Source organism: Silurus meridionalis, chromosome 24 (assembly GCF_014805685.1).
Source record: "Silurus meridionalis isolate SWU-2019-XX chromosome 24, ASM1480568v1, whole genome shotgun sequence".
Lineage (NCBI taxonomy): Eukaryota > Metazoa > Chordata > Actinopteri > Siluriformes > Siluridae > Silurus > Silurus meridionalis.
In genome coordinates, this window is record NC_060907.1 from 15,943,106 (window position 1) to 15,962,914 (window position 19,809).

At 38.3% G+C, this 19,809-nt stretch overlaps 1 protein-coding gene and 1 long non-coding RNA gene across 4 annotated transcripts in view; one reads left to right on the forward strand and one right to left on the reverse strand.

Moving 5' to 3' along the window:
* Positions 1 to 18,484, reverse strand: part of runx1 (RUNX family transcription factor 1) — a 33,434-nt gene extending 14,950 nt beyond the window's left edge. Inside the window, exons 1-2 of one of the 3 annotated variants that reach the window (XM_046837675.1) lie at positions 18,258 to 18,484; positions 17,851 to 17,991 (exon numbers count right to left, since the gene is read on the reverse strand). In XM_046837675.1, coding sequence (XP_046693631.1) covers positions 17,851 to 17,908 — 58 coding nt within the window. In that variant the 5' untranslated portion in view covers positions 17,909 to 17,991; positions 18,258 to 18,484. The other 2 variants (XM_046837674.1, XM_046837676.1) reach the window with 2 other exon arrangements.
* On the forward strand, positions 1,281 to 5,333 carry LOC124378143. Its single transcript, XR_006924162.1, has 3 exons — positions 1,281 to 1,601; positions 4,069 to 4,221; positions 4,987 to 5,333. It is a non-coding gene; the product is annotated as an uncharacterized LOC124378143 (long non-coding RNA).
* Positions 18,485 to 19,809: the final 1,325 nt, after the last annotated feature.

Genomic DNA, 19,809 nt, shown 5'->3' on the forward strand with positions numbered 1-19,809 from the left:
AGAAAATGTTTCTTCCAAAATAAAACAAGTTCCCGTGTCTACGTGCGCGTGGGGTTTAACCCGGGTGACATCCTTTCAACAGGGCGCGTGCCAGAAAATCGCCTCCGAGGCGCATTGAGCGCGTGGAACCGGCGGCGCTGTTCCTGACACTGAGACCGGCCTCCTGTCACTCAGACAACCACAATCGATGCCACATGAGTGTGGTTAAGAGGTTTTAGCTGCTCCGCTCAGCTTACTACTGCTCTGTTCTCTGCAAACACCCCCATACACACACACACACACACACACACACACACACACACACACACACACCCGGCCAGTAATAAACGCTTCTCCAGTGCACCGCACCACCGGGGCGCGCGCGCGCGCGTGTGTGTGTGTGTGTGTGTGTGTTACGAATTAAATTTTTAGCAAGACACAGCTGTTTAAAGGCAGGATTGATGAAAAGAGTAAAGTAATTATGAGCAGGTTGACACCAGTGCGCAAGACAGCAGTGAGGAAACGGAACTCACTACATCACTCACATGGAAACTGCAACGCGTGCCAAACAACAACAAAAAAAAAGAAAAGAAAAGAAAAGAAAAAGCCGCAAATGAATATCATACCGTATTTGGCGTCCCAAAGGAAAACCATTGGTATCCGATTCGAGGTTTTACTTTTCGACCTGTGTGTAAAACCCAGTCTCCAAACACTGCTTGCCAGCGGACAAGGATTAGTCTGGCGGTGGATTTTGACAGCCCGCGCGCGCGCGCTCGCGTGCCTGGTTAGCCTTCGTGCGTCTCTCGTCGAGATGAGGAAAGTTGCGGCGCACTTCGTTTTAAAGCTCTCCGATCACATCTACCATTTGGACTCACCAGCTCGTCCGACACATCTTCATTAAAACACGAGTCATCCCCTAAACCGACTTTCACTTTTAAAACTCGAAACTTGCACACGTGACGACCTGGTTCACGTCCGGCGTGAGTTCTTTAAGAGTAGAAACGAATGCTTGTCGTTCTTCTGGAGCGGTATAATTGTTTAGCAGCCCATGGAGCGCGTTCTGCGTGAGGATTTGGAGCTGTGTCACCCCTGCCTGGAAGGTCCGCTGATGTCGTATGAATGAATCTCCAGGCGAGGGGCTGGCTTTTACTGGCATTGGGCAGTGCAGGAATGCCGCCCGGAGCAGCTCGTTTGCATGCGGGAGGCTGTGAGACAATGCGATTGGCTGGGGAGAATTGCTTCGAGCAGGCTCGACCAATCAGGAAGACGTCCGAAGAGCGCGATAAAGTCCGAGTTGGGACGCCAAGAACCGTCAATGAAATTCCTTGTGCCGGCGCGCGCCCTTATTCCATATATTTTTATTACTTGAAAAGAGATGCGTGCAAAAAAAGTTTTCTTTTCTTCTTTTTTCATCAATGCATGGATAACTGAGGTCAAAAATTCCAGATGCCAAGTAAATCAGGTAGATGAGTGTGTTTAAGTAACCCATGTCCAATAGATTTCAGAGGTTTTCCAACAGATCCTGCATGAGATGTGGTGAGATCGGGACCGCTCCAGTGACCAATCCCTTATCACTCAGCCAAAAGGGGGCAGCAAACGACCTCCTGCATGGAAGACGCCCGGTACAGCTTTTCTCTTCATTTAGACAATCAACGAGCTATCAGCCCATATATCTCTTTCTTGGTTAAATCGGCGTGTGTACATAATGCTGATGTCCTTGCCCATTTGTAATCGTGAACATCTTCAACGTGCTCAGCAGGTTGTAGAAGTTAATGTAGATGTTCACTTTCTTCCCTATTTCCATAAATGTATTTACTCTTACAATTTACTTCTGGATAAAGGGAATACCTGACCTTCTGACCTTCTGACCACTAAATCCAGCTGTTTTGAACCCTGGCACACATGCATCCCAGAATACAACGTTCTTAAGTTATTCTTAAGTTATACTTTTTTGTGAATATGATATATTCTTTCTGTTAGGTTCTATCATACTCAATACTCATACTTCATTACTACAACATTTCAAAAGGAAGACTATATATTTTATAGTCTATGGTACAACTAAAGCCTTATAGTTTCAAACCAAACCATCGTTCAGTGTTATATGGAAATATAAGAACGCTCCCAAACCATGAAAATGAAACTGAAACAAAATGTTTTTATTCAAAGTTTTAATATTTTTCCAATGCCCAAAAGAAATAATGACAGCATTTGTTTAATTTAACGGGGACACGCTGTTATTTATTTTAGATAAAAACTGTTTGATGTGATTTGTAAAAATGCTTTAAATTTAATTCCCGCTTTTTAACACCCCCAAAAAAAAAAAAAAAAAAAAAAAAAAAAAAAAGAAAAATCCTTGTGCTCAAACTGGTACCGCTGCACAACGCTTTACACACCTGTCTATTATAAATAGAAACAAAATATTGGAAAACAACATTTTAATAGACATAGCTACATTAATACCATGATAATATTGAAACATAATGTATTTCTAAGAATAAAACTGTTAGCAAACTTATTAACAGCGAACCACAATAATACCTTGTTCATTCCTATGAGACGCGCATTGATCTAAATGGCAAATTTTTCACATTAATAGCACGATTATCGTTCTCATAATATAATGTCAATTAAATTGCAGAAATACCCGAAAAAACTAAACTAAGAGCCAAAAATATGCATTGTTTGAGAAAGATGAGGAGCTTGAAGACACCACTGTATTCCTCAGCTCTGGCTTGGTGTCATCTGATAACTTTTAAGTCTACAGATCAATAGCGCTTGTCAGCTATAAAATTTATTGACCAACCTCGAAAGGTTACACACTCGCCAGTGTTGTCAACGATCCGTTTCAACAGCTTAACTACATAAAAAACACTTAAGGCCCCAAAACTACAACAAATAATTCAGAGAGGCAATGCAAAAAATACAAGAACAGGCTTCCTTTACATTTCCAACAATGCAATTAAATTCTACTAAATTGAGCAGATTTAATTGAGTAGAACATAATTACACTGCTGGACAGAAAGATAACTGAACTAAAAAGGAATCAGGTGTAACAAAGAAAAGCCATAAACACGAAAGAGTGGAAAACAGAAATGTTCTTTTGTTACCGAAGAGCCTGTTGCTGATTTGACTCTTCCCCATGAGGCACATGGCCCAAGATAGAGGTCCAGAGGGACAGAAGTAGTTCATACTGTATCTGTAATTTGTTGATCTGATTAAGGATAGTCTTCAGAGTTTCTCCATAATGATCCAGACTATTCCTTCCACAGCTTTCCTTATATACTCATTCCCTACCCGCTACCCACCAAAATAGTAAAAAAAAAAAAAAAAAAAACCCCAGAAGAAAAGACAAGGGAAGGTTGAAGAAGGGTATGACAGGATGCAGTCATAACTAATATATTCTTTCACTAACCCTGGCCACAGGAGACGAGGCAGGCTTTTTGCCTTGGGGCACTTCAAAACCTGCTAATTTCATTTAGCAACTGAAATGATTTTTACTCCTTTTTTGTCCTTACGTCATGGCTGTGATGGCTGTGAAATAAGGACAGCATGAAGTTTGCATGAGCAAACAAGCCAAGAGGAACAGACAAAATGTAATGTTAGTTTCAACTGTTTTTAAGAAAGTGGCTTCCTGTTATACTGCTACACCTAAACTCACACTGTATAGGATATAATTTCCCACACCATCATCGTGTTTGAAGAACATGAGAAAATTGTCGATGCATTACTTTTGCAGGGCTTGTAGACAACTCTCTGTCTGATAAATTAATGAATGTGGAGTTCGCTTAAGGGCTGATCTATGGCCATGTGAATAAAACTTTCATAGGAGTCAGTGGCCACACAGGAATGCCACGAGTTTTGCCAAACAGTAGCTAATTCATGACAGAAGCATCAGTAAGGCTTCTCTTACGGATGCCACAACAACAATTCAGGACAACCTTACTGTAGTGGTCAAGCAGGGAGAGAACTGGCCACAGAGAAGCACAGTGGCTTTGTGGGACATATCAGAAAATCTCCTCTTCTAATGTAAATACACTTATTGTGCCACAGAAAATGACTTGCCCATGCACTGATTTTTTTTCCCAGATGAAGATGTCCTCTTCTAAACTGGCCAGAAGCAGTCTGTCCCCTCCAGGCCCCCAGAGACAGGAGACCCTGAGGCCAAGAGTGCTGGGCACACAGGATCAATAATGCCCCTTGAGCTTCCTGGGGCTTAGACAATCAATGCTGCCCGAACCGGTAGGCATGCCGGTTTTTATACCTTTTGTCAGAGTCAAATACTCAGTATCTCATATTCATTTTCTCATAGAGAAGGGTATCAGTAGTTACAGTAAGTATCAGAATAGCTTCTGAAGCCATGCATTTTTGATGCCAGGAAAGGACCTTCCTTTCTTGCCACCAATGACCTTTTGCTTACCCATATTATACCCAGTGGCCCTCCTTCCTCCCATCCTCATCCTCTATTTTCTTTTCCCCCCTCGTTTCTCTTATTTCCCTTTACTCTGGACCTTCTAGTTAAGAGAGGGGGAGGAGAAATAACTCAGCTTTAGCTCTCTTCAATAATTAATGCAGCTGTATTGTGCGGATGCCGTTAACTGCTACTTAAAAGTAATTAATTGATTTTCTGACATATCAGTTAGCAGCTCAGTGAAGTGACAGAGCAAAGTACTCAGCCCTGTTCTCTCAGGCTGGCTAACAGATACACATAGCACAACACTGGGTCACTATCACTACACAGGCAGTGTACCACTGACTGCCTGTGTGTGTGTGTGTGTGTGTGTGTGTGTGTGTGTGTGTGAACATGTACACACTCTATCCCACTTTAGTCAAGATAATACATTCCTGATGGTAATCTAAAGCAGTCATCAATTTCAGTTGTCAGGCACCACCACAAGGAAACACAGGATTCAGGCTTTCATTAATTTTACAGTGTTGTGCACATAATAATAATATAATAAAAACCAAAATCAAACAAAACAACTAAATAGACCAATTTTGATACAGGGCCTTGAGGAAAAGCTCTCCAGAAGATCTCCAAAGATCTTAAACAAATACTCCACAGCTGCCTGCATCTTGGCTTGAAGATAAAAGCACTATCAGCAGCCACAGTGTGAGTGATGAATGCGCTGGCAAAGCTATTGGCCTGTCCCTTAACACAGCAGTGTAATGGTCCCATTGTGTATTTCAACTTATTCACATCACAGCTCCCCATGGATTCTAACAGCACCTCAGCACTTTATATTATTGGTTTTGTTTTAAAACATTATTTCATCCTACTGTATATGGTATTTCTATTTATACAATAGAATATACCTTCTCTGTGTAAAGCTGCTTTGAGACAATGTACATAATTAAAAGCACCATACAAATACAAATGAATTGAATTGAATTATTTAATAGTCATTAATAGTATAAAGGAGTTTACTATTATTATTCAGTTATTATCTGAGCAATAATGAGAATCCTTCCATGCAGTGCATGATTAATCTAATCAGGGACTAAAAAATGTTCTAATCATTAATAACATTCCAACAAGATCTACACTACAGCACACAAATGGATCTCAGAAAGTCTTTCATGCTGATTAATAAAAGATGTGGTATGGACCAAACAATAACTGAATGTGCATTTAGTTTTATGGAGTGACAAAAAGGAGAATACAATTTTCTTTTGGAAAAGAGTTATTGAATTTTCTAGACTGTCAATATTTTGTTATACTTCAAACTTATGAAAAATATTAAATGTGGATCTTTAATGTGTTATTTGGTTTGTTCCTCTGGGAAACTCTATGAGGATGAACTTGAAATGCAGTTAGTATCAACATTATGCTACAATGGTTTAGGACTGCAGTTTGCATGAACTTCTGCATTTAAGCGCCCAACTCTGAACAGTACACCTCAACAATAATGGAAAGTACCATTCAGTGCCAACCAGATGATTATGAGGTTCCCTTTTGAGTCTGGTTCCTCTCAAGGTTTCTTCCTCAGACCGTCTAAGGAAGTTTTTTTCTTGGCACAATCTCCACTGGTTTGCTCATTAGGAAAAAAAAGATTAAGACTGAAATGAAGGCATTACTTATAGGCATTAACCTTATACATTTCCAGCTTCATAACCTCTTTATCTTTACCTCTTCATCTACCTCTTTTATGCTTTGGGACAATATCTATTGTTAAAAGCGCTCTACAAGTAATATATATTATAATATAATTGAACCGCTTCAATATGCATGATGTAATGACAACCCTACAATAATGGGTTTTTATAAAAGAAAATGTGCTAGCAACTGAAGAACTTGAACTATACCAGATTATGAAAAAATCTTGAACTCTAAAACATTTAGTCCAGTCACGGCATAACTTAAAAGCTGTGATATGGTGGTGGTGTTGTGGAGCTCTAAGCCAACATCATGCGTGGGAGGTAACAGGCCCACTGGAGATGCGCCTCAGGCACCATTTAGTGAAATGTTGAATTGATGAGCGGATGAGCAGATTCATTCAAGCAGAAGTGTGCATGCACGCTTACACACACACACACACGCTTACACACACACGCTTACACACACACACACACACACACGCTTACACACACACACACAGACACACACACACACACACACACACACACAGAGTTAAAAATATTTGTAATAGGTGAAACCATGCATAGTGAGTCATACAAAACTTTCTCTCTTCAAATCTATAAATTAAAGATACTCTGTCATCCATTGTGGCTTACACGGCTGACTTTGATGGGTCATAAATGATTTTATATATCATAAAGCAATACAGACAAAGTACAGATAATTTCATTTGCTCTGTACAATTGCCATAAGTGAGGGCTTCCAGTAATACTTTGGAATGCAAAGATTTCTTATCAAAATACTTTTAAGTAATATGGCCTTGTTTACTTGGATACCCTCTGTAAATATGAATATTGTTTTTTATGCATTCAAATCAAAGACACTTTGAAAGACTTGTGTGTTTTTTTGCCTTTTTATATAAAGCTGACGTAATTTGATTTATTTCTACTGCTGCATATTTTATCTGTGCCACAATTATATGCATACATTTATTTTGTTCTTTTTATGTGCCTTTTCTCTTTTTATTTAATTTTACATCTGTTTTTATTATATTATTTTAATATTTCTTTAGCAGGTACATTTGTTTTATTTTATTTTTTTTAGAAAATAAGGAAGATAGTACCAGATGAAAACATATACAGTGAAGGAGTCAGAGTCACATGATTCTGCAGCAGAAATGGAAAGGATAACAGAGTAATCTGAGGTGTCTACAAACAGTTTTTACTTTAAGAATATTACATTGTATGAGTGCAATTGATGACCGCGTAAAATCATATACTGTCAGATAACCAGATGAGTGGGATCATATATGTTATATCTTCCTCATGTCATATCAGGGAGTTTTTACTTGTCACAGTCACCACTGTCTTGCTTATTAGGGATTAATTTACAATTATAAGGAACTAAAAGTTTACACTTTTTATACAACTTAATTACTGTTTTATCTCTATAAAGCTGCTTTGAGACAATGTCCATAGTTAAAAGTCCATAGTTATACAAATAAAAATGAATTGAAATGATTTGAATATGTTTAATTTAATTGCTTTCTTTATATGTTTTAAGTTAGAAATATTTTTCTGTGCACTGTTAAATTCAAATAGTGACATACATTTAGTTGTTATATACATAGAGTGAGATAAACTCTGATGCCTTCTTATAAATGAACTCATTAGAACTCACTAGATCCCTGCTGTTGAATAACCAATCTACTGATTGGTTGATTCATTTATTCATTATTGAATTGGTTGATTCATTTATTCTTTTCCCTTCTGCTCAATTCTTCCACTTAAATCGCTCTTATTTTTCTATGTACAGTATATATATATTTTTTTTATTATTATTTTTTTTTTGTAAAACCACTCCCTGGGAAGGTGGGGGGAGGCATACAAGGGATGATAATTTGTTGCTATATGCAATTAATATCGTACATTAGCTGTTCAGTTATAGGAATAAAATCAATTTAGACTCAAAACAAAACACAGATTCTTCTTACAGATCCAGAGCATTATGACTGATGTGTGCAGGATCTCAGTGCCCAACGAATGTTAAAAAATGGAGTGTATTAGTTTCTGCAATGATTCATTAAAAATTTGCTGACTTAGAAAGGCCCTGGCTCAAGCACATAGTGGTTAAACTAGGCTTTTTCTCCATTTAAATGTTTATGTAGACATACTATACTTTACATACCTACTTTTTTACTTTATATATTATCCAACTGTAGCTTCTGTAAAATAACTCAAAAGAATTCTTGGAAATATGTACCTTCATCTACAAGGCCACATGCTGAAAAATGTTGATAGATAAATAAATGATGAGCATTCAAATGTAAGGCCTGCTAGAAGTGCAAAATGCATCTCAGACACCATTTACATCTCGCCCTCATTAACCACACTGATGAAGTTCTGTGGAGTTTCGTTTGGGAACAGTTCCCTTTAGGTTTACTGCAGCCTCGTTTTGTTCATTACTACGGTCTGAAAGAGTTTCTGTGGTCACAAAAAGCCCTACCCAGACTCAGCCCTGCACCTTCACAGTATTGACCATTATATTGCCGTTTCCTGTTGCGGTTTCACAGCAGAGGGGCAGTAATGGCAATGGAGAAAAGCATGATGGCAATTGCAATATGGCGGAGCTCTAAGATGTCCCCACCCATCACCATCAGTGCATCCTTCTACCGAAAGTAATAGAATAAAACTAAGAATGGCATTGCATGGATGTTTTATTTTTCTTATTCCTCACTGGCCACTGCATTTAAAAACTGCATGTGTAGCTGAAGTGTGTATCCACAATATTTGCCATATTTACAAAATAGGATGAGCGTGAAGGATGTAAATTTATTTATGTATAAGGATGTGCCTTTATTGTCAAAAGGCAATTAAAACTCATTGAAACTCAAAACAATTTAAAACAAATTTGATAGAATGCTAGTCCTTAAATAACACCTAGGGGCAATTTAAAATAGCTAATTCATCCAGGAAACTGAAGTACCGGAAGATAACCACATGGACACAAGGAGCACATGTAAAATTCCACATAGACAGTAATCTGAGCTCAGGCTTGGACCCAGGACATGTGAGATGAGAAAAAATACACCATGTATGTAATGTGGAAGTAAGAGATGTAGATGCTATGAGAAAGATTAGATTGCTGAAAACGAGATGCCTTTCTATCAAGTTTGTAAACTTTCCATTCCCCCAAATTGTAATGTTACTGATACAAATGAAGAACTTGTGTAAAAATGAGAAGGTTGTGTTAAAAGCCTGGAGCAACCAACCATCCAATTTTATTGAAAGGAAAAATGGTTTCCCTGCTTTTTGTATAGAATGAATAAAAGACAACATATATCCTGTTTTTATTAATGACAGGGTGTTGTGACCGGACCTGACAAAAAAGAGAGCTGCTAATAAACCCTTTTTAAATATCAACTAGTTTCTGAACAACTAGCTTGCTGTTGTCGGGTCTCGTTTTCATATTTAATTTAAGCATGTATTTTATAACATTGTGTTAGATCCCTAGCAGTGGTTGGGGAAATGTCTTGCTTAGTACTAACTAATACTCCTGAGGTGATTAGATGTAACTTGTAAACAGAGACAGAACCAGTCATTTAACAATCATTTGGGTCTATAAAACAGCAGACAAACCTTTGGATGTGAAGCGATTAGCGCATTTGGTTACAGTCTGAGAGAAGAACAAAGAGACTCCGATCAAGAGACACGGTGCAATCAATGGTAACACCTACCTTCCCTGTCCTGATCTCTGTCTAACCCAGTCTATTCATGCTTTATGAAAACAAATCAATAACTCCAGTCTGCCATTGGCTGGTCCAAGCTTATGCTCCCAATACCATAGCTTTCCTATGCAGCTGAGGCCAAATGTGGAAGACTACACAATATCAAATTAGCCACCACAAGCACAGCATTTACACTCAATTAAGTGTCTTATTGACCAAATCCAGCTCGATCCTCACACCTAAGCTTTAAAGGAAAGTAGGGTGACGGGCTGCTAATAAGAAAAATCTAACTAGAATAAAAGCACAAGAAAGTAAATAGACCAAAGTAAGAGTTCCTGAGGCCGAGATAAAAATTTAAAGGAAATGAAAGAACTTTATTAGACATCCTCTCACTGCACCATGGATATCGTGTGGAGCAATGAGCATGCAGATCAAACGTAGCAGCTTCCCCTCTGATCACTGGCCAGTCCTCCACATGGCTTGAACTCGCCTGGGGGTGGAGGCAGGCCAGAGAATAGGAGCACAAGCAAGAGGAAAAAAATGCATGACTGAGTGTCTCCACACTTCACACGTCAGCAACACAAAGAAAAAATAATTAAATTAAACAGGGCTACCATAAGGTGATCTCTATAGCACAGAAAATGAGTTTCTGTGTGTGAGATCTAGTTTTCCATGAAAATCTGCTGATGTATTATTACTAAGCTTGCCACACATAAAACAACTAAACAAAAAGATTCATGGCCAAAACATGATATTAAACACAATTAATTTGTTTGTATATCACATTCAACATTAGACAGTCAAAAAGCTGCTAATAAATTTTTCCCTATATAAAGTTCATTTAATAGATCTGTAAAAGTAAACTGTAAAGAGTTGTTTGCTTTACCCTGCAAAAGGAAAACATTCGTTACAGGGGTTTCACGAAGGACTTTTCACTTAATTATCATTGCATTTATCACTTAATTTGACTTTTTAAGACACATTTTTTAAACCAAACTTACTATAATATATAAAGATATATCAGTTGTAGAATAATCAAGAGAGGAACAATGCTACTTTCCAGGGTGTTTTCATGGCTGGTGTGTTTTCATGGTTTTGGTGAAATCAGTCTCAGGGTGTGAAATTTCCCTCTGCTGTGAATACTGTCTAACAACAATGACTGTCCTGTTCCACAGATATGCAAATATTAGACAATGACACAGATAATAATAATGTCTGAGTGTTGGTTGGAGGTATAACAGACAGAGATGGACCAAGAGAGCCTAATATGCATGAAGAGAGAATTCCCCTATCCTCTGGACTTTTCCTTCTATTTCCCCCCTTTTCTTCACCAACTTCCTCAGTCTTTTTTCACACACTGATACATATCTTGTAGCATGGGTATTCATATGAATTTGTTAAGATTCAGTCAGGCATCAAGCATGACCAGACAGAGAGAACATTTATTATTAAATGATAATTTTATGGTTTTAATTAAGACCATTTAAAGTGTAATGTTTTTAATAGAAATCTAGATTTTAATAAACACTCTTCTTTATCCGGTTGCCGTTCAGTTTTCAGTTTCTGAGAAAGTGGGTGAGAAGTGAAAAGGGTGAATTAAATGAAGCATCTGTGAAAACACTCTTTGACCTAGTGTCTCTTCTCTGACCTGTAGCTAATCTTAGATGGATGATGCCATATCGCTGGTCCTTTCACTGGATGGGTTGCCTTTAGCTAAATGATTTAAATAATGCAGTTGATTGGATGAACCACAACAGATGACCTCCTACAGAAGGGTTAGAAAACTAGAGTCTAAACTTTATCGGCTCTGCTGCAGTTTGTTTGATGTACAAAGTAGATTAGTTTACAGGAATGCTTTGCTGGCTCCACATCCACACTGTGATCTGCCAGTTGTAGTTTCATAAGGCTAAACCTCTGACTGTACCCAGGCTCTGGACATGCTCAACCATGAGCTCTGTAACTAAACTTATCACTGCCTAAGCAAATATTGTTTTTTTCTCTTTATCTAATACTTCATGCAATGCCAATGAGCAGTAATGTCAGGCGCCCAGGTGACTGTGCTGGAAACAGGTGGTGCTAACTGCATCCAGGAAATGGGCCAAGAGAGGCTGAATCATAGAGACATAAATGCTCCAGCAGACTCAAAGCTGTAGTGCTGCCAATGGAGCATTTACACATCACACATAGGTTATCCACTGCTCTTGTAAAAAAGGAAGCATGAGTGAGTTATGTTATGGGCATTTGCTTGGAAGACAGTGTGTGTTAAGGAGTGAGAGACTCAGAAATGCCTCATGGCAGAGTGAGTGTGAGAGAGTGGTAAGCATCAGATATACTAACCAACCTATCTTTAAAAGAATGAAGAAATGATAAGTAATAAATTCTATAAAAATAAAAGCTATGTTGAAAAAAATCATGATAGCCTAATCCATGACTTTTACATACAATATACATTAATTATGTACAATATATATAAATATGTGACCTCACATTTCTTTGAGATTTTTTTTTATGCAGATTTAGCTGCTGGAGTTTGCTAAAGCTTTGAAAGATCAAGCTTTTAAAATTTATTGCATTTGGTCTTTCTCTTCTTCAGTTGATAGTGAGAAGGAAGGAAGCCACAGATGTAAGGATACCGTTAGGAACTCTGCCTATGTTTAACTGACAGGTTCCTTGTGACATCTCAAACACATATACACACACACACACACACACACACACACACACACACACACACACACACACACACACACACACACACACCTCTTTGGTTAACAACCAGAGGTTTCTGATGACATTTCACAAGGAAATACCCCTCAAACAAACTCGCCATTTATTTAACATTGTTAGGATTTATCAGCTTTTGTGTTGACACTAGTTCTGGAGCAGAAGTTGATCACAGCTCTTTAACACCACTTTTCTATCCTTATAACAACATGATGAAGCACCATAATATAGTTTAGGCATCTGAATGATATTTATATGCTCTAGTTTACAGCTTATGTGTATGTGTTTGTATCAGTGTGCAACACTGGGATAAGCTCTAGATCCACCTTGACCCTAAAAAGATACAGTGATTACTCAAAATGCAGTAAAGATTCTCTCTGTTGTCAGTATTATTAAGTAAGCAAATTTTAAGCGTCCATATATTGTTGTTATTTGCTAGTGGTACATCGTGTGAGGGTGCCAGTGTATACATTTGTGAGTGTGACTCTTTATCTGGCTGAATGACTGGTGTTCAGTTCCTGGCATGCCTGTGACTCTGTGTTTAACAGCTTGCAGATGAATAAGCCTATGGTAAGGTTACTTTGCATACTGGTTAGGCACTGAGGCTAGTCACATAGCCGCAGTCATTGCTGTGTTACCACAGACTAGCCACAGAGATACAGTAAAGAGCTAGCGACTAAAAAGCTGTTTTCTTTAATTAGGCTCAACAAAGTGTCGGCATTTTCAATGTTTACAAAAAGATATGTCACTTGGGTTCATTGAAAAAGAATCAATGAACCTTTGTAGCATGTCTGTTTTTAAATAGATCAAGGCTTCTATCAAGGCGTTAAGGTGTTAAAGCCCAAACCCGTAATTATCCTGACTGACAGAAATACGGTTATTTTCAACAAAACAACATCTTCCATGTAGCCCGTACTTGCTGGCTGACAGGAAGGGGGAAGGGGAGGGTGAAATGTAGTCCAAGTTCACAAACCCTTATCTGCACCAGCAAAAACTTCTCTGTGGTTTTGTGCATCTGAGTTTGCAATGAGGAGCCCAACTCCCTCCCATCAAATACTATAGAAAGTGTGTTTGCCAAACTATCAGGCATAATGGCAACTGAGAAAAGGTGAAAAATCTCATTCCTGAATACTGTTAGAATATATTAAATAACTTTTTTGTGGATTTTTTTTTTTTTTAGAGATTGTGTAAAATCATTGTGTAAATGTATTTAACAAAGATAGCAGAACAGCACAATATAACGAGAGGCCAAATATCCAGAAATGATTTAGAGGGCATCAACATTTTTAACAAGCAGATTTAGTCTGCCATTATATCACCAGATGCTGTCTGCTGCTTCAGTATAGCTCTCAGAGTCTGGAGTGTAGAATGATGTCTGTTCAACTGTTGTAAAATAATGTCACAATAATCTGTCTCTCCATGACTTTCTGATATAAAAAGCCACTATAGGGGCATTGGCAAATTTCCCTTTATACCACAGCATTGTAAAATTCTTGAACTCAACTGGTCATAAAATCATGTTTTTTTCTGTAATGCAGAATTCAAACAAATTTACATGAATACACTTGTTCTGTATTGTACATATTTACAGCTAATACGCAGCAAAGAATCTGAAGCTGTCAGAAGAACAGCTGCAACATAGATTCTTTATAGAAACATGACAAGTAATATGTTTTTTTTTCTATTAACGAAGAGTAAAAGAGGAACATGAACATTTGGTTGCTGGAACTGGATCTTGAAGATGTTCCACAATGTGAAATAAATACACATTAACTATGCATAAACAAAAGCATGGCATCATTCTTTCATACAATAAAAATAGTTGGGCCAAATTTCATTATTATTTATTAATTAATTTATAGTGGTGGCATTCTATTTTGCTCTAACAGTGGACCTCGTAGTGTTTTATTCTTTACTAGCATGCTGACTCTTTCAAAACTTGCAGCCAACCAACTAAGTAGCTGAAGTCATATGAGATTATGAGTAAATAGATATTTTATTTTATTATTTTGATATTAACATGTATATATATTTAGTATGGGGTAAATTATTTTAGGTAGAATGTAATACTACACTAAATGAGACAGGATGTTCTGTAAAGATGTAAACTATTCTATGACTTATTAAAATGTTTATTTCAGAGGCTCCATCTTTGCTCATGCTCCCTTTTCAGTGTCCAAGACCCATTTCCCGGCAGCTTTATCTCAGCTCTCTGAGACTCATGTACAGCAGTGGCGCCGCACACTGCCTCCCTGTTCTGCTGCTGTCCGACACTGGGGCTCGATAGCGGCCTGTCTGCTGGACAACAGACTCAATTTCAGCAGTTCCTATGTTCTGCAGTCACAGAGTCTCTGTAAAGGAAGTAGGCCAGCGGAGTCGAAAATCCATCCAGTCACAGTGATACAGTGAGCGCAGTCAGGAAAAGAAACCTAATAGATCCCCAGCCACTGACCAGCTCCATGGCTCCTACTGTCACTGGAGTCTGTTATGATGACATCAGCATTTATTGAAAAATTTCTTTGAACTGAATGAGATATTAAAGATTCAGATGTCCCAGAAATGCCTCTGCTCAAGAAGAAGCGCATGTAGCTAAGCATTTGCAATGCACAAGAACTAAAGGGGTATGGCTATAGCATTTATGTGCATCACTGCATAATGCAACTACTGTATGATATGTGATGTGTAATATAAGTATGCTTAATTAAATATTAGCAAGTGATGTGTTAAAATACATTACTGCTCACACTATTCAGACCCCAGCTTTGGCAACTTTGACCATAATTCATGCACAAAGTGCACAATTTACATTAGCTATCCATTTGATCAAGGTCAAATAGAAGAATTATAGGCTTGTGTGGGTCCTGTTTTAAATTTGTGGGGATCTGGCAGGGTGGCCAATTTCCTTCTTGACCGCCTGTGGATGCTGATAACCAGAATCAGCAACGGGCAGGCATTCGGTTCATACTATGTAGGCCCTTTGGCTCCATCCTCAAGCTTCGGACACGAAGCATGGAGACCGTCATAAATCCTTCATAAGGGAGGAGGTGGTCCACAGGAGCACAAAAGCGACCTTATGCAGCCATCATCTGCAGCTAGACACCTGTAGATATATGGGCCGGTCACCAGGGCTGGAGGTGCCAGAACGGATGTTGAGAGTTTGGGAGGAGGAAGCTGGTAAAGATGAGTGACAGAATAAAAGAAAATGGATTCGCTGGGAAAGTATTGTGGACAAAAAAGTAACAATAAGGGAATAAATGGTGTGTGAATATAGCCTAAACATAATGTTATTGAACGTATATATAAGTCTGCCATGCTGTGGCACTACACACCAGTCTGCCATGTTGTGGTGCACAAACGCTCAATAAAGTGCTTCCATGATAGAGCTAGAATCATTGCACCAATGTATTTTATTACAAGCTTATTTCAAGTTATGAAAAGTATGCTAGGCATACTAAGAAATGAAACTGCTGAATGTGTCAACAAAAGGTATACAGCAATATCTTGAAATATTCATCATCATTCTATTATGAGTATTTGAAGAGAAGGCTTTACATTTTGTATGTTCCTGAAATAATTGTGATGCATTTCATGGCACAACAGTTTCAGGTTCATGTGTACCACATGTAAAGATGTGAAGTGAGCATGTGTATGAATCAAAGTTGCATAATGAATGCACGAAGGAAGAATCCTTATGCGTGTGCAGGCTTGCAGGTGAGCAAGTGCATGAACGAAGTGTATTTGGGGAGCAGAAAAACCACAAAAACTGAAACCCACCGCTCAGATTCTCATACATTTTAAAAGTAAATGCATACTGTTTTTTTTTTTGTGTGTGTATTGCGTACACCAATGCATACAGTATAAACCACAAAAGGACATGTGTTGCATACACTAGTGCCCCATAAAGTGATAGCCTTTTGAGAGCATAATGTTCAAGCATCTTTTTCCAGAGAAGCTCATGTTCCTGCACACGTTGCTCAGGCAATGCAGTTTAGATATCTTTGTTAGTTCAAAATATAAAATGATTTACAGTATGAAAGTATGAATATATGAAGACAAAACAGTGATCATAGAAAATAGGTGATCACATTGTGATACTCTTCCAAATAAATATTAGCAAATTCAAAGGCCTTCATAAAGAAACAGAGGAGAGAGTGTGTGAGAAACATTAAAGTTCCTCCGAAGCTGTTAGGTCTTGAGCGAGAATCGGGTGCGACTGATAAACTTCCTGTGTTAACTGACAGCGCTTGCAAGAAACACAAATGTGCATGCACCAGAGAGTCAGGAAACAAAAACAACACACTTTCATTAAGAGCACAGTGCTTACGAGTCATTAAACCTGTGAAGATGCATCCGATTCCACCAACAATATAAAAAAACAGACTAACAAAAAACAACATTAAAATTTTATCTTCAAAATAAACCATTGCTTTGTCATTTGAGTGTTTAAACTTAAGCTTGAGAAATATAAAGCTGAAAAGGTTTAATAGGATGTTATATGCTACATAAAGCTATACCTAGATAAAAAAATGTGTTTGGGGACTGATGAGAATTCAAATTTAAATAAATGTATTTATCTTTATTAGAATTTTTTTATATAAAATAATGATAATAATCTGAATGATGAAAAGACAGTTTTAATTTTATGGATGATTTTAGCAAGTCTTTAATATGAGTGGACAGCTATTGAGCCTGCACTTGATCAAGTCCTTTATTTCACTGGCTCTGATCCCAAACCTCCCTCTGAAATCCACCAGCTGTCTACGTTACAAACAAACAAACAAACACATAAATCATGTGTCAAAAGTCTTGAACAAACTTTGAAAACAAACATAATTGCCATAAAATCTGCAAGCTTGTTCATTTTCAGCAAAGTTGTAATAATCCAAACCCTAATCGAAATGAAAGTAATTCACTTCACTCATGATTAATTGAACAGAATCTCAACGTGTAAACACAGTAAGATTTCACACGGCATTATTTTTGCTTCGGCAAACAATTTTGAGCTTAAAATCGTCTCGGAGTCCAAACGCATGTATTTACAGACCGCCGTGTTGTTGATGGTGTAGTGAGGTTAACCAGTGAAGCACTCACTAACCCACAGCCCTGTGGTTTTCAGATTCAGCCAAGATATTTTACTATACTACTGACACAGCAAATCAACAATCATGAAATGTCATTTTTTCGTATACTTCTCTATCTTGCGGGTATATTACTTTGCATAGATGCACTCGAAAACCTGTCCCTCAGTTCCTCAAAACTTTAACAAAAGACAAAAAAATATCGCAATACTTGCTGATGTAGTTTAAAAACTATTGATGTAGACGTAAAGTTATTGACTCACCCCTTGTAAAGCAAGACTGGTAGGATGGAAAGGTCTCAAAGATGCTGTTTGAAGCCATGTTGAGGGGCTGCTTCTGGAAAACACCATCCAGCACTTCTACCTTGATGAGGCTCTTAATTTTGACCGGCTCTGATCTTTGCTCTGCAAAGATCAATAATACAACGACGATGATAATTTATAGCATTTGTATAATAAAAGCAAAATAAATAAAAACATAAATTCATCATTCTCCATTCTACCAAATCTAAACAAAATCCCCAGCATACACACCCACACCCTCAGCCACATGATTATCCAATGCTGCTCCAGTTGTGGTGTCAGGGCAGTTGTGTCCTTGGGTGTTGTGCATGGTTGAGAGACAGTGCAGATAGTGATCGGCGGTCAGACTGCGGTCGACTGATGCTTACCCTTGTGCAAAACAGAAGGAGCAGAAATGTGTCGCTGTGGTTTCTTTTTTTTTTTCTTGCAGTAATCCGGGTTATTCACACTGACTTCAGCACGTACACTCAGCAGCTTTCTTGCCTCAGTTTCTCATGGTTCCCTCTCTCTATCTTTATTTCACTTTTCCCTGTGGCTCACAGAAGCGTGACTGGTCACAGTTTTGGTTTGTGGTTTCAGTGGCCCACAGAAGGCTTTACCCAACCCAGGCAACAAGTTTAACTCTTCTTTCTATAAAAAAAAGCTAACCCTTTCTGCTCAAGCCCCATTGGACCACTATGGTCACATGTTCTTCTGTGGTGGATATTTCATTCAGACTTTTTTTTTATCTGCCTTTCTTTTGTATAATCATGTGTTCTGGCATTACCCCTTAGCTCTCGTTTACCTGACAAGTAAAACTGCTCTATTTCTCCGCGTTATGTGACAATGCAAAAAAAGATAACACAAGCGTAAAAACAATTGCAAAAGTTTAAGAGTATGTGTATGTATGTGAATGAATGCGTAATGGAGAAAAAAGTCACTGTGCAACCAGTCCACCCATGCAAATCTCTCTCCAGGAGAGCACACAATTAACTCTCTGTCTGTACCATCATTTGACAACTTCAGCTTGTCCAAATTTACATGTCATCCTTTTTTCATATCACTTTCATCAAATTATTTTGCAAGCAAAGTATCTGTTTACTTATTTACACACTTTAAACATAATCAAGTGATCGTTTGAACAAAATGTGTTGCAGATGATATGCTTATTCTACAATCTACCCTAAAATGTGAGGGTGTTTATTATATCTCACATGCTACTAATATGTGTCAGAGGAAGCTCAGAGGAGTTTGGTCTGTCAAAGGACAGATTAAGTCATTACGAAGGTCTAATTTTGTTCAAAGAACACCATGATCTGCAAGGCCTCTGGCAAACCCTCAACTCCCATTATATCACACTCAGACACCTGCGTCCACTCCCAGTCTCTACGCCCCCACTTGTAACGTACCCTTGCACACCTCCACCTCCACCACGCCCCCAGCACATGCCAAACACACCCACACCTGTGCTCACTTTTCCACACAATAATATGGGCACTGAGGTCAGGTATGGTGGGGCGGAGTGTGGCAGTTCGCAATAGCGTGTGCGGCCAGCTGCTGCTCTTCCTCTCAGGTTTCTAACTTGGACTCAGATACACTTTGGGACAGGAAGGCTCTCAGTGGCCAGCTGAGTCATATTTGTGGGGGGATTAAAATAAAATAAAATAGTTTGGGGATTGTTAGTTGGGCCTCTGCTTGGTTTAATGATTAAAGCTTTCATCATATGTGTATAAAGCACAATCAGAATTGTTCTTGTTCAGATTATCAGTTTTACAGCATGTTGACTGATTACTGTATGTTACACTCATCATTCTACTGATAAAAAGATCGGTCTGTGTTATCAAATCAACAAACATCAGCAACATGTTACAACTCACCAAATAATTACATGCTATTCTTAAGTTTAAATAGATAGTACAAGATCAGAACTTGCTGTTCTGG